At 43.6% G+C, this 14,550-nt stretch overlaps 2 protein-coding genes across 3 annotated transcripts; one reads left to right on the top strand and one right to left on the bottom strand.

Annotated features, from left to right (window-relative positions):
- The first annotated feature begins 511 nt into the window (after window positions 1–511).
- On the top strand, window positions 512–2,365 carry LOC120788014 (protein SCO2 homolog, mitochondrial). Its single transcript, XM_040123450.1, is given in 3 exon segments — window positions 512–619; window positions 1,287–1,982; window positions 1,985–2,365. Coding segments are annotated over 3 exon segments (921 nt in total). The 5' UTR covers window positions 512–570; the 3' UTR covers window positions 2,161–2,365.
- Window positions 2,366–3,090: 725 nt separating this feature from the next.
- LOC120788013 (condensin-2 complex subunit H2-like) lies at window positions 3,091–12,994 on the bottom strand. 2 transcript variants are annotated; one of them, XM_040123448.1, is made up of 20 exons: window positions 12,863–12,994; window positions 11,706–11,826; window positions 10,893–10,994; window positions 10,733–10,794; window positions 10,521–10,602; window positions 9,330–9,386; window positions 9,159–9,238; window positions 7,774–7,934; window positions 7,534–7,652; window positions 6,991–7,074; window positions 6,782–6,845; window positions 6,601–6,702; window positions 6,467–6,511; window positions 6,160–6,230; window positions 5,364–5,478; window positions 5,194–5,283; window positions 4,861–4,910; window positions 4,242–4,343; window positions 3,985–4,134; window positions 3,091–3,759 (listed from the first exon to the last, which is right to left on the bottom strand). In XM_040123448.1, the coding sequence occupies exons 2-20, from the start codon at window positions 11,811–11,813 to the stop codon at window positions 3,631–3,633; spliced, it is 1,773 nt and encodes a 590-aa protein (XP_039979382.1). In that variant the 5' UTR covers window positions 11,814–11,826; window positions 12,863–12,994; the 3' UTR covers window positions 3,091–3,630. The 2 variants fall into 2 exon arrangements, with proteins under 2 accessions (XP_039979382.1, XP_039979383.1); XM_040123449.1 differs by having other exon boundaries at window positions 11,706–11,823.
- Between the last annotated feature and the right edge of the window lie 1,556 nt (window positions 12,995–14,550).

Raw genomic sequence — 14,550 nt, 5'->3', positions numbered from 1 at the left:
TGGCGGGAAGATACTGACGCACCTGAGGACAGGTGAGCGTCGCTGCAGTTTCCGCGTCAGGCGGGTTTGGACAGACAAAAACACCGGTTATCGCTTTATTAAAAATAAAAACACAGACTTCTGTAAAGACGTTTACAGACCGTCTCAGTCCCAATTGAATAATAAGAAGAAAATATTATAAAACGACCTGATAACGTGTCATTTTAAAAATATCGAGACTCTCTACGATTTTGATTAAATGAAATATTTCGTTGTTATTATTGTTGCCGTAAATTCTATCCAGAATTTTTTTCGTCACTCTCCTTTTGTTTTCAGGCGAGGACACCTCCTGGCTTCCGTCGCTCGCGGTTTTCTCATTTAAGAACTAATCATTACAAACCACAGACTCCTTTGATTGTTACATCAGTCGTGTGTGTGTGTGTGTGTGTGTGTGTGTGTGATTTAGAGCACGTTGTCTTCATGCTGCATTGTTCTCATTAATAAGGCCAAGCTTCATACTGGGCTCTGGTGAGTAACGTTCGTTTTCCGTGTAATTGTCCGTCAGTAACGTAACGTAGTTGCCTTCGCTTTATGCCGGTGAGCGTTTTAGTCGGTGCGGATCGTGGACACCTGTCCACAGGTAGTCAAACGGGGCTTGGGTCTGAATGGAGCAGCACTTTGAAGGACGGTCTTCTGTGTATTTAACTAGTCTCTTTGAACTCCACGCGGCTTCGTGTGCGCACGGTCAGCGCCAGATGTCGGGGATGTGGTTAGGAAACGTGGAGGTCGCTGGTAGACCCCGGACATGCGGAGAGAGACGCTGCCGTCTCTGGACAGAGGCCGTCTCTGGCGGTGAACGCTGTCCATAAATGATCACGACCGATTAGAGTCAGGCATTTAGCTGCTGGGTCACAGCTGCAACGAACAGTCGATCGATCAGTCGACTGCCAGGACATTATTCTGCAAACATTTTGATAATCGACTGATTCTTTAAGTCGTTTGGAGCAAAAACGCTCAGTATTCTCTGGATGCAGCTTCTCCGATGTGTGGCGTCTCACATCGCATTAAACTGAATAAATGTAAAATATGATTGATTGATTAAAAGTATAATCAATAGTTATAGTTCGCTCTACCTTGACCAGCTCACACTAATGCGTCAGTAATATCAAATCAATATTCTATAACCGTGGAACTGACAGGGTCTACTCTGCATCATGAGTACTTTTACTTTGACACTACGTATTTGTCCCGTGTTGTACTTTTACTTTGGTAAAGGATCTGAACATTTCTTGGTGTGTGTGTTGCAGGACGACGTCCCGAGTCAAAGATGCTCGGGCTGTGGTGCATTGTGGGAGGACCTCGTGGAGGAGGAAGACTCCTGAGAAGTCTTCCTCGCGTCCAGAAGACGTCTGCGTCCTGGCCGTCGCCGACCTCAGAGAGTCACCGCATCAGACTGTACGGCCGCCCTCCTCGTCCCCCTCCGCAGACTCAGCTGCGTTTCCTGTCTCGGGGTCAGAACTCGTCTGCTTCTACGGCCAAGCTGAAGCTGAGGACCCGTCTGTTGGTGACTCTGCTGTTCGGCGGCGGCGTGCTGGCCATGTGGGGCTTCGTGTACTCGGAGAAGCAGCAGAAGTTGCGGCGGCAGCGCATCGAGCAGCTGCAGCAGGTGGCTCTGGGTCGGGGGACCTTCAGCCTCCTGGACCACAGGGGCCGGCGCAGGACCAAGCGAGACTTCCTGGGCAGCTGGGTGCTGCTGTACTTTGGCTTCACGCACTGCCCGGACATCTGCCCCGAAGAGCTGGACAAGATGAGCGGCGTGGTGTCGGCCCTGGACCGGGACGCCTCGCTGCCGCCCGTCCAGCCCCTCTTTATCACCGTGGACCCGGAGAGGGACGACGTGCCGGCAGTGGCCCAATACGTCAAAGACTTCCACCCCCGTCTCATCGGAATGACGGGTACATCGGAGGAGGTGAAACACGCGGGGCAAGAATACAGAGTGTACGCCAGCCCGGACCCAAAGACGAGGACGGAGACTACATCGTGGATCACACCATCATGATCTACCTGATCAATCCCGACGGGCTGTTTCTGGACTACTACAACAGGACGAAGGACCAGGAGCAGATCACAGAGAGCGTCAGGAACCACATCAAGAACTACGTCAGACTCGGAGGAACCTGAGTAAAACATTAGCGCTTCAGTTCAGAGTCCTGGACCTGAACCCCGGAAACATTTCAGCCGCGGCGGCTCTTGAACCTTCGCCCAGACTTTTTAGTTTGTGCGGGAAACAAAGCCTGTGGTTCATGTGAGCCTGAAATCAAATCACACCTTTCTTGTATAAACCAGACACACCACCACTCCTCTATTAAAACTTGAAATCTCTGAAGTTTGAGTTCTCTTTTGTAAGGCAGCTCTAGTTCTTGCTCTCAAATACATTTTTTTGTGCACAGATTAACAGAACACAGCAGCGCAGCCCACAAGACTTCTGCCTGTCGGATGGAGAGGCCATCGCCGGATTGACACACCCTCGGAATATCAACCCTGCAGCCTCCGAGCTCCCATTAAGTCCAGCGTAGAGCTGCAACTATTAGTCCATCGACAGAAAAGTGATCCGCAACCATTTAAAAATTCAATTAATCGTTTTGAGTCATTTTTTAAAGATAAATGTCAAAATTCTCTGCTTCTCAAATGCGAGAATTGTCTGGTTTCCGTAGTCGTCTGCGATGATAAACCGAGCATCTTTGGGTTTCGGGTCGTTCATCAGACAAAACCAGACATCAGAAGACGTCAGCTTGAGCTTCGGAAAAGTGGGACGTTTCACAATTTTCTGACTAATCGATAAAATCAAGAAAATTAATAAGCAGATCAATCAATAGTATTCTCTGCTCTTTTATTTGATGCAAAATGCATCACATCTGCACCTGGAACAGACGTGATCTGCTCCAGGGACGTCTTGCATTTTCTCCAAGGGCAATAACTTGTTTTGTGTAGTTTGTGCAGCCCCACGTCAACATGACAACAGTCTGGGACAACAAATCTGCACTCTTTTCTTTCTTTCTTTAAGAGAGAAGGTAATAGACAGCAGTAAACATATGAGGAGTTGACAAATGGTCTAAGTTCTTCCCTTTAAAGAGAGAAAACCTGAAAATCTTACAATCAAACGAAACACACATTAAAGTAGACGGAGGGATGAAGACAAAATCCTGAAACCTCCTGACAAATGTTTAGTGGAACCAAGCTGACCGTCAGCCATTTTTACTTTGGTTGGAGCCAACACATTCAACTTTTTGCACATTTTTTTTATTATAACAAATATTCATCTTTTAAAAGCACTGTTCGGGGGACAAAACACTTGAGCATAGTCCCCAAGATGAGGGACATTTACAGAGTCCAGTTCATCAGAGAGATTTAACACAGGTCATGATCCAATTGTAGGTTTGGTTGAATCAAAAGAAACGGTTAAAAATAAGAGGTACAGACAACAACAGTCAAGAAACGTCCTTAAAGCGTGTGCGGAGGATTGTACTGCATTAATTACGTCGATATGAAGGAGTAAAAATGTCCCTGGCAGCCGAGAATAAACCGCCACAGGTACGAACCTCAGTGTAAAGAGCTCGTGTTTCTGATCATCTGTGTGAACTCACGCTGCTCTCAGGTTGAAGACCTCAGAGTTTTGAATCTGTCTGTCGCTCTGTGAGTGCTGAGCAGAGTCAGTCCCATCGAGTCCAGACTCTCCTCCAGACCTTCAGCACTGTCAATCTCCACCGTGTAGTCATTAGCCTGAGAGAAAAACAGGTACAGAAAATGGATCCAGTCACAAATCTATAAATCCCAACATCTATCAAAGCTGCAGACAGCTCCTAAACTGGAGAGAAGGATTCGAGTTTCTCACCAAGTTAAAGTCAAATATTCTCACTGTTGTTTCCGGGGTGATACACGAGTTTCACGTGTTTCTGTGAACGGAGTCACGCATGTTTCAGATCGAACAGTGTGTGTAGCATTTACCAGCTGCAGCGAAGCCAGCAGATATTTGCAGGCCTCAAAGTTGTCCAGACCGCCAACGATGGCCGAGAAAGATCTGCGGTGACCGACGCCGTTCAACGCGTCGACGATCCTGTCTCCGTAATCGTGGATGTCAAACGCCGGGCGCTCCTCCTGAAAGACGCCACAAACGGGACGTCAGGGTGTGAAACCATGTTCACGGCTGACATTCAACAGAAACGTGCGGAGGACAGTCTGAACTGGGCGCCAGTGTGTTTTACCTGCAGAACCAGTTCAGGGCGGACCTTGTCCTCCCAGTCTTTAACTCTTCGGGACAGGGCCGTTTCCTGAGTGTAACCTTGACAGTTCCCCACCAGCTGCTCCTGAACCGGCCACATCAGAGACACAGGAAAGGTTCTAATCTGCAGTTTTATCAGTTATTCACTTCATACACATACACACACATTATACGTACATATTAATGTCACATTAAAAATTATCTCATTTACTTTGCAACCTGTTTTTTAAAGATTATTTCTGCACACCGTCCACCATCATGTGTCCTACATAAAAAACAGCCAAATGTGGAATTAATTTCTGTCGAAGATGAAGGTGAAGGCATTACCTCGTTTAATTTGAATACAAAATAAATAAAGCTCCGTATTTGCAAATACTGGGATGGTAACTTCGTTATATCACAGCACATTTTTTTGCTGTGATATAACTGTATGCAACGAGGTTTTTAAATGTTGCTCAGTTCTCCTGTTTTGGTAAATGTTGCCTTTTAATCAGGTGAAACTTACAATTATTTACTCGATAATCTCTTCATCCAGGCAACAAACTTTAGTTTTGTGTCAGTTTCATCAGTGAATAGTGATGTTGTGTGTATTGATCACATACCACACGCAGCTTCACCAGATCTTCATAACTCAGCTCATCTCTCGCAGCCTCTGCAGACAAAAAAAAACAAAAACAAAATACACGAGTTATCACCACAAGCTAACAGTGTCATTTTTAATCCCGTGACACAGGAAGTGATGATAGATTAAAATATTTTGACTCTAAGGTCTAAAGATCCACAGGAGGATTTAAAATTGAGAAATTTGACTTTAAATTTCGTGATACTGAAACTCCCAGAAACTAAATCCAAAATCTATAAAATAACCTGAGTGTAGCTTTGTATGATGGCTCAACAAACCTGTCCCGTCTCGTCAGAGTCTCAGGGGTTTTTACCTGGTGATATGAAGTCCGGTCCTCCATCGAACTCCGCTGGGATGTCGTCGGGAAACTCTTCATCGTTGTCCGAGTTGTCGTCATCTTCACCTTTGGAAAGATTGTTTTACAGATTACAGAGTGTTTAACAATGGAGGTGCAGCCTGAGTGTATGAGTGGAGGTATTTTACCCAGCAGGTCGGGGTATCTGAATCCGTCCACGGGCTCCTCCCCCGGCTGCTGCGGCCCCGCCTCCTCCGGCTGCAGGAAGGTCCTCCTCAGGTCCTCGTCAGAAACCACCACTCCCTGAGTGACATCACACAACGCATCTTGTCGATTTAGCGGGTTATTCACTACGGCTACAGATAAAAAACGAGCCGCGATTTTATCTGCTTTGCATCTGAGCTCAACGATCAGTCCATTAATTAACTGACAGAAAATAATCTGCAACTATTTTGATAAATAATCATTTCAGTCTCTTTTAGGCAAAAGTGCCAAATATTCCAGTTTCCAGCTACTCAGATGTGAGGATTTGATCATTTCTTATTTGGGATTTGGACTGTTGACATCGGAAGATGCCACCTAGAGCTTTGGGAAATTATAATGGGCATTTTTTCTTCTATACTATTTTATATTATTTTATAGACAAAAATATTAATCAATTAATTGAGAAAACAGTTATGAACTAATGAAAATAATGGTTAGTTGCAGCCCTTCTCTGCGTAAAGTGCTGTTGGACACATGTGGTGCGTGTCTGGAAAGTAATGGAGCACGATAGAAAGTGAAGACACGTTTGGAACGTTGGAAGAATGAATACACTCCTTAAAATACACACCACATGAGACCACACACACACATCATTTTCAGTGGTTCCATTTTCCCTCCATTTTAGCACCGTAAAATCTTCGCCTGGTCCTCAGTGAATGAGGACAAACTCGTTAAATGTCTAAAAATCATTCGTCGATCATTAGTAACTCACACTCTTACCGCTTTTCTGTAGATCCTCTTTCGAGTCTTCAGTTTGTCTTTCATTGTGCTCAAATAAATGTAGTTCAAGTCTGCAAAAAAGGGAAGCTTCAGTTGTTTTTCCACATCAATAAACAGTGTTGATCAAATAAATAACCTCTGCGTAACTTTACAAAAACATTATACATTTCTATTCTACTATGGTAAAACAAAAGCAAGATTCTGGTCTTAACCCTGTTTGACCAGCAGTCGGTAGTAGTGGTTTAAAGACCTGAATTATGTTGAGTATAAGTAGTTGTAGTATCGAGAGAAAACATGTGGAACAAACCTGTAAACGTGGGTCCATTTTTTAGCTTGTGCTCAGGAGGATCAACTGCAACACAAAATGAAGAACCATCATCAAACCACAGCAGTTAAACCCTCCAGCACAGACAAAACACATTAAACTCAGTCTGTTCTTACAGGCTCCTCTGAGCCAGCTCCTGAAGTCCTGAAGTGAAGAAGGTTGTTTTCTTTTCCTCTTTCCTCCGTCTTCTAGGCCGTCGGGAACCTTGTGACATTTTCCTAAAGATGAAACAAAAACTCTGTCAGCGCTGAGAGCGACACTTCACTCTATAAAGCACCTGAGAGTCCTGATGTTTACCTGATTTAAACGGTTTATCCTCCCCGAGAACAGCATATTGGTCATGAAATATCCACAAATTCACCTGAAACAGAAAAATAAACAAACTGTGGAAGTTAAACCAACATGATCTCCCCACTCAGCCGTTCTCAAAGTAGTTTTTATAAAGAAGTTTTTATGAGAATAAAGGGTTATTATTAAATTGTAATTTCTCGGATGAGTTAGCGTACAGCAGGTGGCGTCGCCTCCCTTTTCTTCTGTTTGTCAGCCTGGACCTCTCGTCTCTCTCGAATCATCCTTCCGTCACTTGAAGCCTGAGACACATTTAAAGTCAAAAAAAGAAAAAAGTGATTCTACCACAATGAAGACAAATTTCAAACACAAAGTAAAGGAACTAAGTAGATTCAATAGATCTAATGTAAGCTCTGAATCTATGAATGCATTTTTATACAGATAAAGAATTTATTAGTGTTGGTTAAACCTCCAACATTTAGCACTTCTGAGCTGAAAACAGTCCTGCGTCCATAATCCAAACTCTGGTTATAAAAGTCGTTTTTCCTCTAAATATAACTGGACATGAATGCACCATTTTAGCAGACTAAACTTTCAGCCATGTTTTAGTGCAGCAGCTTGGCAAGAAGAAATAAAAACACAAATCTAAAAGTCTCACTTTTGGGTGAGAAAATCTATTTGAGGGGATCTGTGTTCTCACACAGACACAGTTAAGATAATTGTTAACTGGAATCAGAACCAGTTAGAACCAGTACTGAGACCTGGTGTCTGTCGACATATTCCTCCGGTTCCTGGTTCAGCTCCATGTTGTTGTCGTCTAAAGGGAGGAAGTTGTCTGCAGCATCATCTCCACCATCACCTGTGATCGGAGCCATTGCACCTGGACGGAGAGAAAAAACTTGGACTTGGGACCAAAAAGCTTGATCAGGAGATGCCTCATGAACGTTCTCAGTCAAGAGGATAAGGAATTTATTTCTGGTGGTCAAACGTCCAAAAAATACCTTCCTGCTGCTGCTGATGCAGAGAGTCTGCAGGGTGTTGATCATTGTCCAGAAGAAACCTGGTCCCTGATCTGTGTGTGAGGCGGATCAGATCCTCGTCTCGTGGGATGAACAGGTTCATCCTGAAGTCCTTCTGACTGCACAGGACTTCACCTTTCAGACTGATGTACACACACACACAGAAAAAAATAGATTTTGATGCTACCTGATGTGGAGGGTAGACACCGCGTGTCAGTGTTGAAGAACGTATGAACTAATGGTGCGTTCACGTTATCGTGTAAAAACAGCTTTCGTTCGCTCCATTGTTGTGTATGTGGCTCTGTGTCGATGTCGGCGGCGCCCTGAGCAGAGAGGCAGAGGTCAAGTTTGTTGAACCTTGACCCGAGCAGCTCTGACCTCTGCGAGCGCAGCCGGTCACTGTTGTGGGACCTGGTGAGTTCCCGAACCTGTACAATTACAAACTGCCCTCAGATCAGACCAGACAGAAAGATACTCACCTGGTGAAATATCACGTGCAGATGCAGCCTCCAGGTTTGTTACAAAAACACTGTCTGAGTCTCAGCTAATGATTCAGTACAGCGCCACCGGGTGGTCTGAAGCGGTAAATACCGCACCGGCCGACGCGGAACAAACAGCTCAAGACCCTCCTTTTTTTCCTGCTGTAATCTGAATACGCCTTAACGCAGGCTGCGCAGCGAAAGCACGTCGGCAGCAGCTTCTGTCCTCCAGCTGTGTGACGCAGGATTTGTTCGGGAACAGTACTGAGTCTAGGTCACCCACATTTCTGCAGCACTCAGAACCCGACACGCAATCACAATCAAAAGTTCTGATTTTAATCCAAGATGCAGGGCTGCAATTTACAACTATTTTCACAGTCAATTCATCTGCTGAGTAGTTTCTCCATTGATCATTTGTATAAAAAATGCCTGTTATAAGTTCAAGCACATTTTGCTTGAGAAATTCCAAAAACATTTATTTGATTATCAAAATAGTTGCAGGTCAATTAATCGATTATCGGACTAATCGTTGCAGCTCTGCAAGAATCTATACACTCTTTGTGTAAAAGGCTCTTATTGTAATTGGATATTGTTCAATGAAATTATAGACAAAAACACCTAAAAAAAAATGGCTCCCACTTATTACACATATTTTTTTGGTTTAAGAAAATAAGGTTTCTGTTGAGTCTTAATGCAGCTCTAACCTGCTGTGGATCCATCACCCTTTTATCATTTATTCGTCAATCCCTGTATTTACTGTTGTTAGGTTCATAAAACAGAACAGGCCTGAGGTGAAACAATGCGCTTGAAGAATGAGTGAAAACGCCAGCAGAGCTTCTGACAGTGTCCTCTTATTTTTAAAGGATGACAATGTTTGTAGAGTCTGACCTGATGAGGGGGAGTTTGTGCTTCTCGTGGGTTTCAGGAGGAATCAGAGACTCAGGAGGAAGCGGGGCCACATTCACAGTCTGAGCGTAGAGAAATCACAGTTACAGATCACAGTGTAGAGATAACTACAGATCAACTGTCTGTATTCATTGTGGAGGGTGGTGAACTGACCGTGTTGGAGTCAGCTTTCTGTGAGTTCTCCGAGATGTCGATGTCCAAAGGAGTGAACTAAAACAGAGAAAGAGAAAACTGTTAGACTCCATCTCTGATGCTGTCAGCGAGTTCCTACATTACCCACAATGCCTTTTGGCAGCTGCTAGAGCAGAGGTGTGAATGTGCTGCTTCACATGACATCCGGATGTGGTCGATAATTGATAAAAGATACAGGATCTGCCCCAACACCCACGACACAAGAAAGTTTTTATTCCTTTAGAAAATAATCAGCAGGTTCATGGATAAAAACTATTGTTAGTCGCAGCTTTAATATTGTAAATATTGTTTTTTTTTCAAAGTTTCTTCTAAAGAAGTGAACTGACCCCTGTGCTCTATTTCAGAAAACAAGACACATCCTCCTCCCAAATCCTCTAATGCTGACTGATTAACGTGTTGGATCTGGTTTATTTAATCCAAACAAAAACGGAGGTTCAAAAACAACAATTCACCATTTTATGGGGATTAGTGTTGGACCCTTTTTTGGCTCGGTGCATTAAGCTACTTGTTGTTATCGTGATATAGATCACAGATTACTACTGATGGCAGGTGGAGATAAACAATAAACACTGTCCCATAGTTCACAACTTCCTTTACAAGGTGAATTTTTTCTTAACATGGTAAATATACTTCTGTGCTTTTAATGTACAACATCTGGATCTCAGTAACGTAGAATGCGGGCACAGCTAATGGCTACGTCCATTGTCAGTCTAATGTAAGATGAGAAAACGTTGTCAATCCTCTCGTCTGAGAAGCTGGAAACGTCAAACGTTCGCCTCCTTTTGCTTGAAAAGTGACTAAAACTGTTAATCAGTTATCCAAATAATTGAAAATGAATTGTCTGTCAATCGAGTAATTGACTAATTGCTGCAGCTCTAACGCAGGCGCACCGCTTTGATTTTAATTTAACAAAAGAAATGGTAGTAACCAGTACCTTGCACTTTTATCTTTACCTTCATTTCTTTTTCATTTTGTTTTATTCTGTTGTTCTTTATATAGTAAGTTTTTCATAGTGTGTCTGTGAATACTATGTTTATACTATGTGTATCAACCCTGTGGGCCACGGAAATTAGCTTCAGGTTAAATGAACTTTGATCAAACTTTATCTTGGTCTCCTTGTCAGACTCGTTCAGCTGAGTTTCTGTGTCTTACCTCAGCCACGTCATCGGCATCGTGGCCGCTCGCCGCTGCGTCTGTATCGTCCTCCTGTGACTCTGCCGCCTGTTTGTTACGCCTGTCGGGGGAAAAAACGCGTAAGAAGAACTACATGATCGCAACATTTCTGTCAAGCATGAAATAAGACGAAATCCTTGTTATTTCACTGTGAAGCAGCCCAGATTTTTTTCATGAGAACAGACCCTTACTTCTTGTTTCTGTCGTTGATGTACTCCAGAGTCTGGTAAACGAGACTGTGCAGCAGCTCCACCTGAAACAGTCAGACAGTGAGATAGAATATGAGCTTTGTATTAATCAGATGAGACCACTGACACTTTAGACTGATGTTTTATTTTCCCGTATTTGTACCTTCTTGCTGTAGATGCAGGCTGAGCCCTGGATCAGCAGCGCTGCTTCTGCAAAGTTCAGTCTCGTTTTTCCTCCGTCAAACGTGATGCACATCTCATCCAACTAGAAAAACGTAACGACCGACATAAAAGTCAGAGACATGTGTCGGGTTATTCCACGGCCATGGTGGGAAAGTACATTTTTGCAACTAACATATTTTCTTTATTGATTATTCTGTGGCTCTTTTTTCAGATCATTCTGATTATATTTGCTCTAAAAAAAATGTCAGAAAATAATGATGAATACCAAATATCAAAATATCTCAGAATCTAAGGTGACGTCTTCAAATATCTTGTCTTGTTCAGTCAACAGTTAAAAAAAACAAAGATATTCAGTTTACTGTGATAAAAAAATAGGAAAACCATCAAATCAAATTAAAACCAGGATATTTTTGGCAATTTTTCTTAGAAAAATTATTTAAACCATTAACAAATGATCACGTGTTGCCACGATGTTTCTGTTTATCAGCTATTTGAGTAATCGACTAATTGTTTCGGCTCTAGTCATTTTTCTATTGATTTACTATTAATAACTCCATTCTGAATACCAATCTTATATTTTTCAAATGGGCAATGGATCCTTATTAGTTATCTCATATATCATTTTTCTTTTGACCTTTTCTTTCTTTGTTTTTGTTTTATCCCAACACTTATGAAGTTCATTTCTGCAAACCCCTGTGGGATATTAAAACAAAGTAAACTATAAGTTGAAAAAACGCCTGTTAGTGGTCAGTCTTTTGTAAATGTCGGTGGTTGAGAGAAAGCAGCAGGTTACCTCTTCTAAATAGTCGTTTAAATCTGAAGCCACGTCAATCTCCCAGTTCTTGGTGAGTTCTCGAATCGGCTGCAGCAGGTGAGCGAATCTGCTCTCTGTAGACTCCATGAGCTCTTTACTTCTAGTCAGGTAACAATACAACAATGTAAAATACTTTACTACAAGTTGAAGTACAGGGGAAAAGTACACAAGTATTATCAGCAAAGTTTACTTAAACTATGAAAAGTAAAAGTGAAGTTATGCAGAATGGCCCCTGTCAATTAGTGGCCAGTGTATAAGTTACATCTGTACAATCTACTGCATTTCAATACAGCAGCTCTGCCGTAACATCTGTCTTTACAAAGTTTATAATGTTCAGATTTAGTTTTTCTCGACAGAAATGTGTAAATCCAGTTCTCTGTTTATTACTGGGCTCAGAGTTAAAGGTGGTGTTCACCATCACTGGCTATGACCTCGGTGATAACATATAGGTTACAATTTACACATCTCTGGCAATAAAAACAAGAACTGAAACAAACACAGAATATCAACATTGACTTTAATTACGACGAAAGAACGTTTAACCAAACTCCATTTAAAAATCTGACCATTTAAGTTAACTAATGTCATCTTCGGGAAACCTAACATGACATACTTCTCGTGTTAATGTTGTGCAAGACTTTACGAGATAGTTTAACTATAGCTGAGGTTGAATGTGTCTAAAAGTCTAAATGTACGGTGCGAGTGACTCTGCAGGCAGACTCTGTGCTAATAATAATAATCTAACCCTCGGGTTGTCATAGATTTGACGCGCTGCACGGATTTAATTTTACAACAATTACGGAAAATTGTGGAGAAGAATTAACAGCTCGACATATTGAATAATACGCCGAATACAACACAGCATCCCATTCATTCGTAAAATATGTTTCACTAGTCTTCTGTCTTACTGAAGTTAACGTAAAACCGAAAGCAGAAAAAAAGACAGATTTTAACTTAATTCGGTTGAATGTCCCCTCCATACAAACGGAAAGTGCGCGAGTGTCAGGGCTGGAATACGAAGTAACTTTAACTGTTACATCTGCCGAGTTTCAATAAACTAGTTTGTAATAACATTTACCTGACGTTAGCGTGAAATTTTAAAGTTGTGTATGATAAATGACGGGAAAATAACTCACCTGAGAGACCGCGCAGGTCAGCAGTAGCAGATCCGCTAAAAGTCCTGTAGCAGTTAGCAAACAGTCAAACAACCCGCGCTACAGTTCTTCCTCTGCGCTCGGGTTCGAGTGGGTCGAAGTCCGGAGCGCTGCCCGCTGCCCCCTGCCGGCCGCACGCTGTAACACGGTCCGCTGCCCGGTAGATGGCGGAACCGCGCTTCGGATGGCGGGTTCCTCTGACAGATGATCGTTGGTCTGAGTTTGTTTGCTTTCTTATTAATTGTTTTTGAGTAGAACATTCTAGAAAAAAAAAAAAACCCACAATGCACAGACAGGGGCAGACACAAGAGGAATAATATGGGAGGGAGATGACACCAAGACACTCCTAAAAACGGTTGTAATAAAATCCCAAGGCCACAGCTGCAGTCGAGGAGGATTAACCTACAGGCATGTCACTGCACCTGCACATCTGGCTCCGGTTATGCGGCTGCTCTCGGGTGAAATACAAAACGCCAGAGTCAGGCGATCGGCCCTTCAGATACCGGACAGACGCGGCATATGAGCGAGGGGGGCAGCGAAAAGACGCGGGGTCGTTTTAAAACGACACTGTAATGATTACATACATGCAAACTACATGCGACACATGTGTTCTTCATGTCCGCTCTCTGCTCATTACAGACAATTACCACATCTGACATTATGGAGGTTTTTTTGCATAAATTTGTGACCGTAATGCTGCTTTTTTTTTTTTTTACGTCGTAACAACACTGTAAAATCCCACAGAAGAAATACTGTAAATCTAGTGAACAAGGATCCCGATGTCAAACTGAAACATGGACAGAGTTTGTAATGAACTGAACGCAAAACAAAGGAGGCGGTGTGTGTGTGTGCGTGTGTGTGTGTGTGGGGGGGGGGGGGGTTCTGCGGCCCTGTGTGTCCTCTTTGACCCTGACTCCACCACTGCTCTGCATCCCCCTCTGCACCTGAATCCAACATGTAATTGGTAATTTAAATATGTCTGACAGCACCTGTGTGTGTGTCTGTGTGTGTGTGTGTGTGTGTGTGTGTGTGGGGGGGGGGGGGGTTATAAATTATGAGAACCGGTTTGAGTTTTACAGCTTGAGGAGTGAGGACATTTTGTCCTCATACACCTTCAAAGGGCTGTTCAGACCTGGCTTCAGGGTTCGGGTCAGAACCAGGTTTTAGATCAGTGTCAGGGACTAGGGAATCCATTATGTCAATGAGTATCCTCGCAACTATAAAACAAGCGTGTGTGTGTGTGTGTGTGTGTGTGTGTGTGTGTGTGTGTGTGTGTGTGTGTGTGTGTGTGTGTGTGTGTGTGTGTGTGTGTCGATCCACCTTAAATCGCGGCTCGCTGCACCACGTGACCTTATTCCTGGAAAGTTCCTGGAAATGCCTCTTTTGTGTTTATGGTGATATCGGTTATTAGGCTGCTCGGCGGACGCGGCTGTCCCCAGCGCAGAGACGGACGAGCGGACGGACACCGCGTTCGGGACCACGCACGGTGCTCTGCCGGCTCCGGGGGGGACACGAGAGTAAATCGGCGTTTTGTTGTCTGGCGCCCGGACAGCGGCAGCGGCGGCCGCGGCTCGGACTGACAGGTTGACGGTTGGACCTGCGTCCGTCTCAGCTCCGACCCGCCATTAGTGGGCTACAGGACAGAGGAACGGGACCGAAGCAACACCCCC

The sequence above is a fragment of the Xiphias gladius genome, unplaced genomic scaffold (assembly GCF_016859285.1).
Source record: "Xiphias gladius isolate SHS-SW01 ecotype Sanya breed wild unplaced genomic scaffold, ASM1685928v1 HiC_scaffold_99, whole genome shotgun sequence".
Taxonomy (NCBI): Eukaryota; Metazoa; Chordata; class Actinopteri; order Istiophoriformes; family Xiphiidae; genus Xiphias; species Xiphias gladius.
This window is presented reverse-complemented; position numbering and strand designations above follow the sequence as displayed.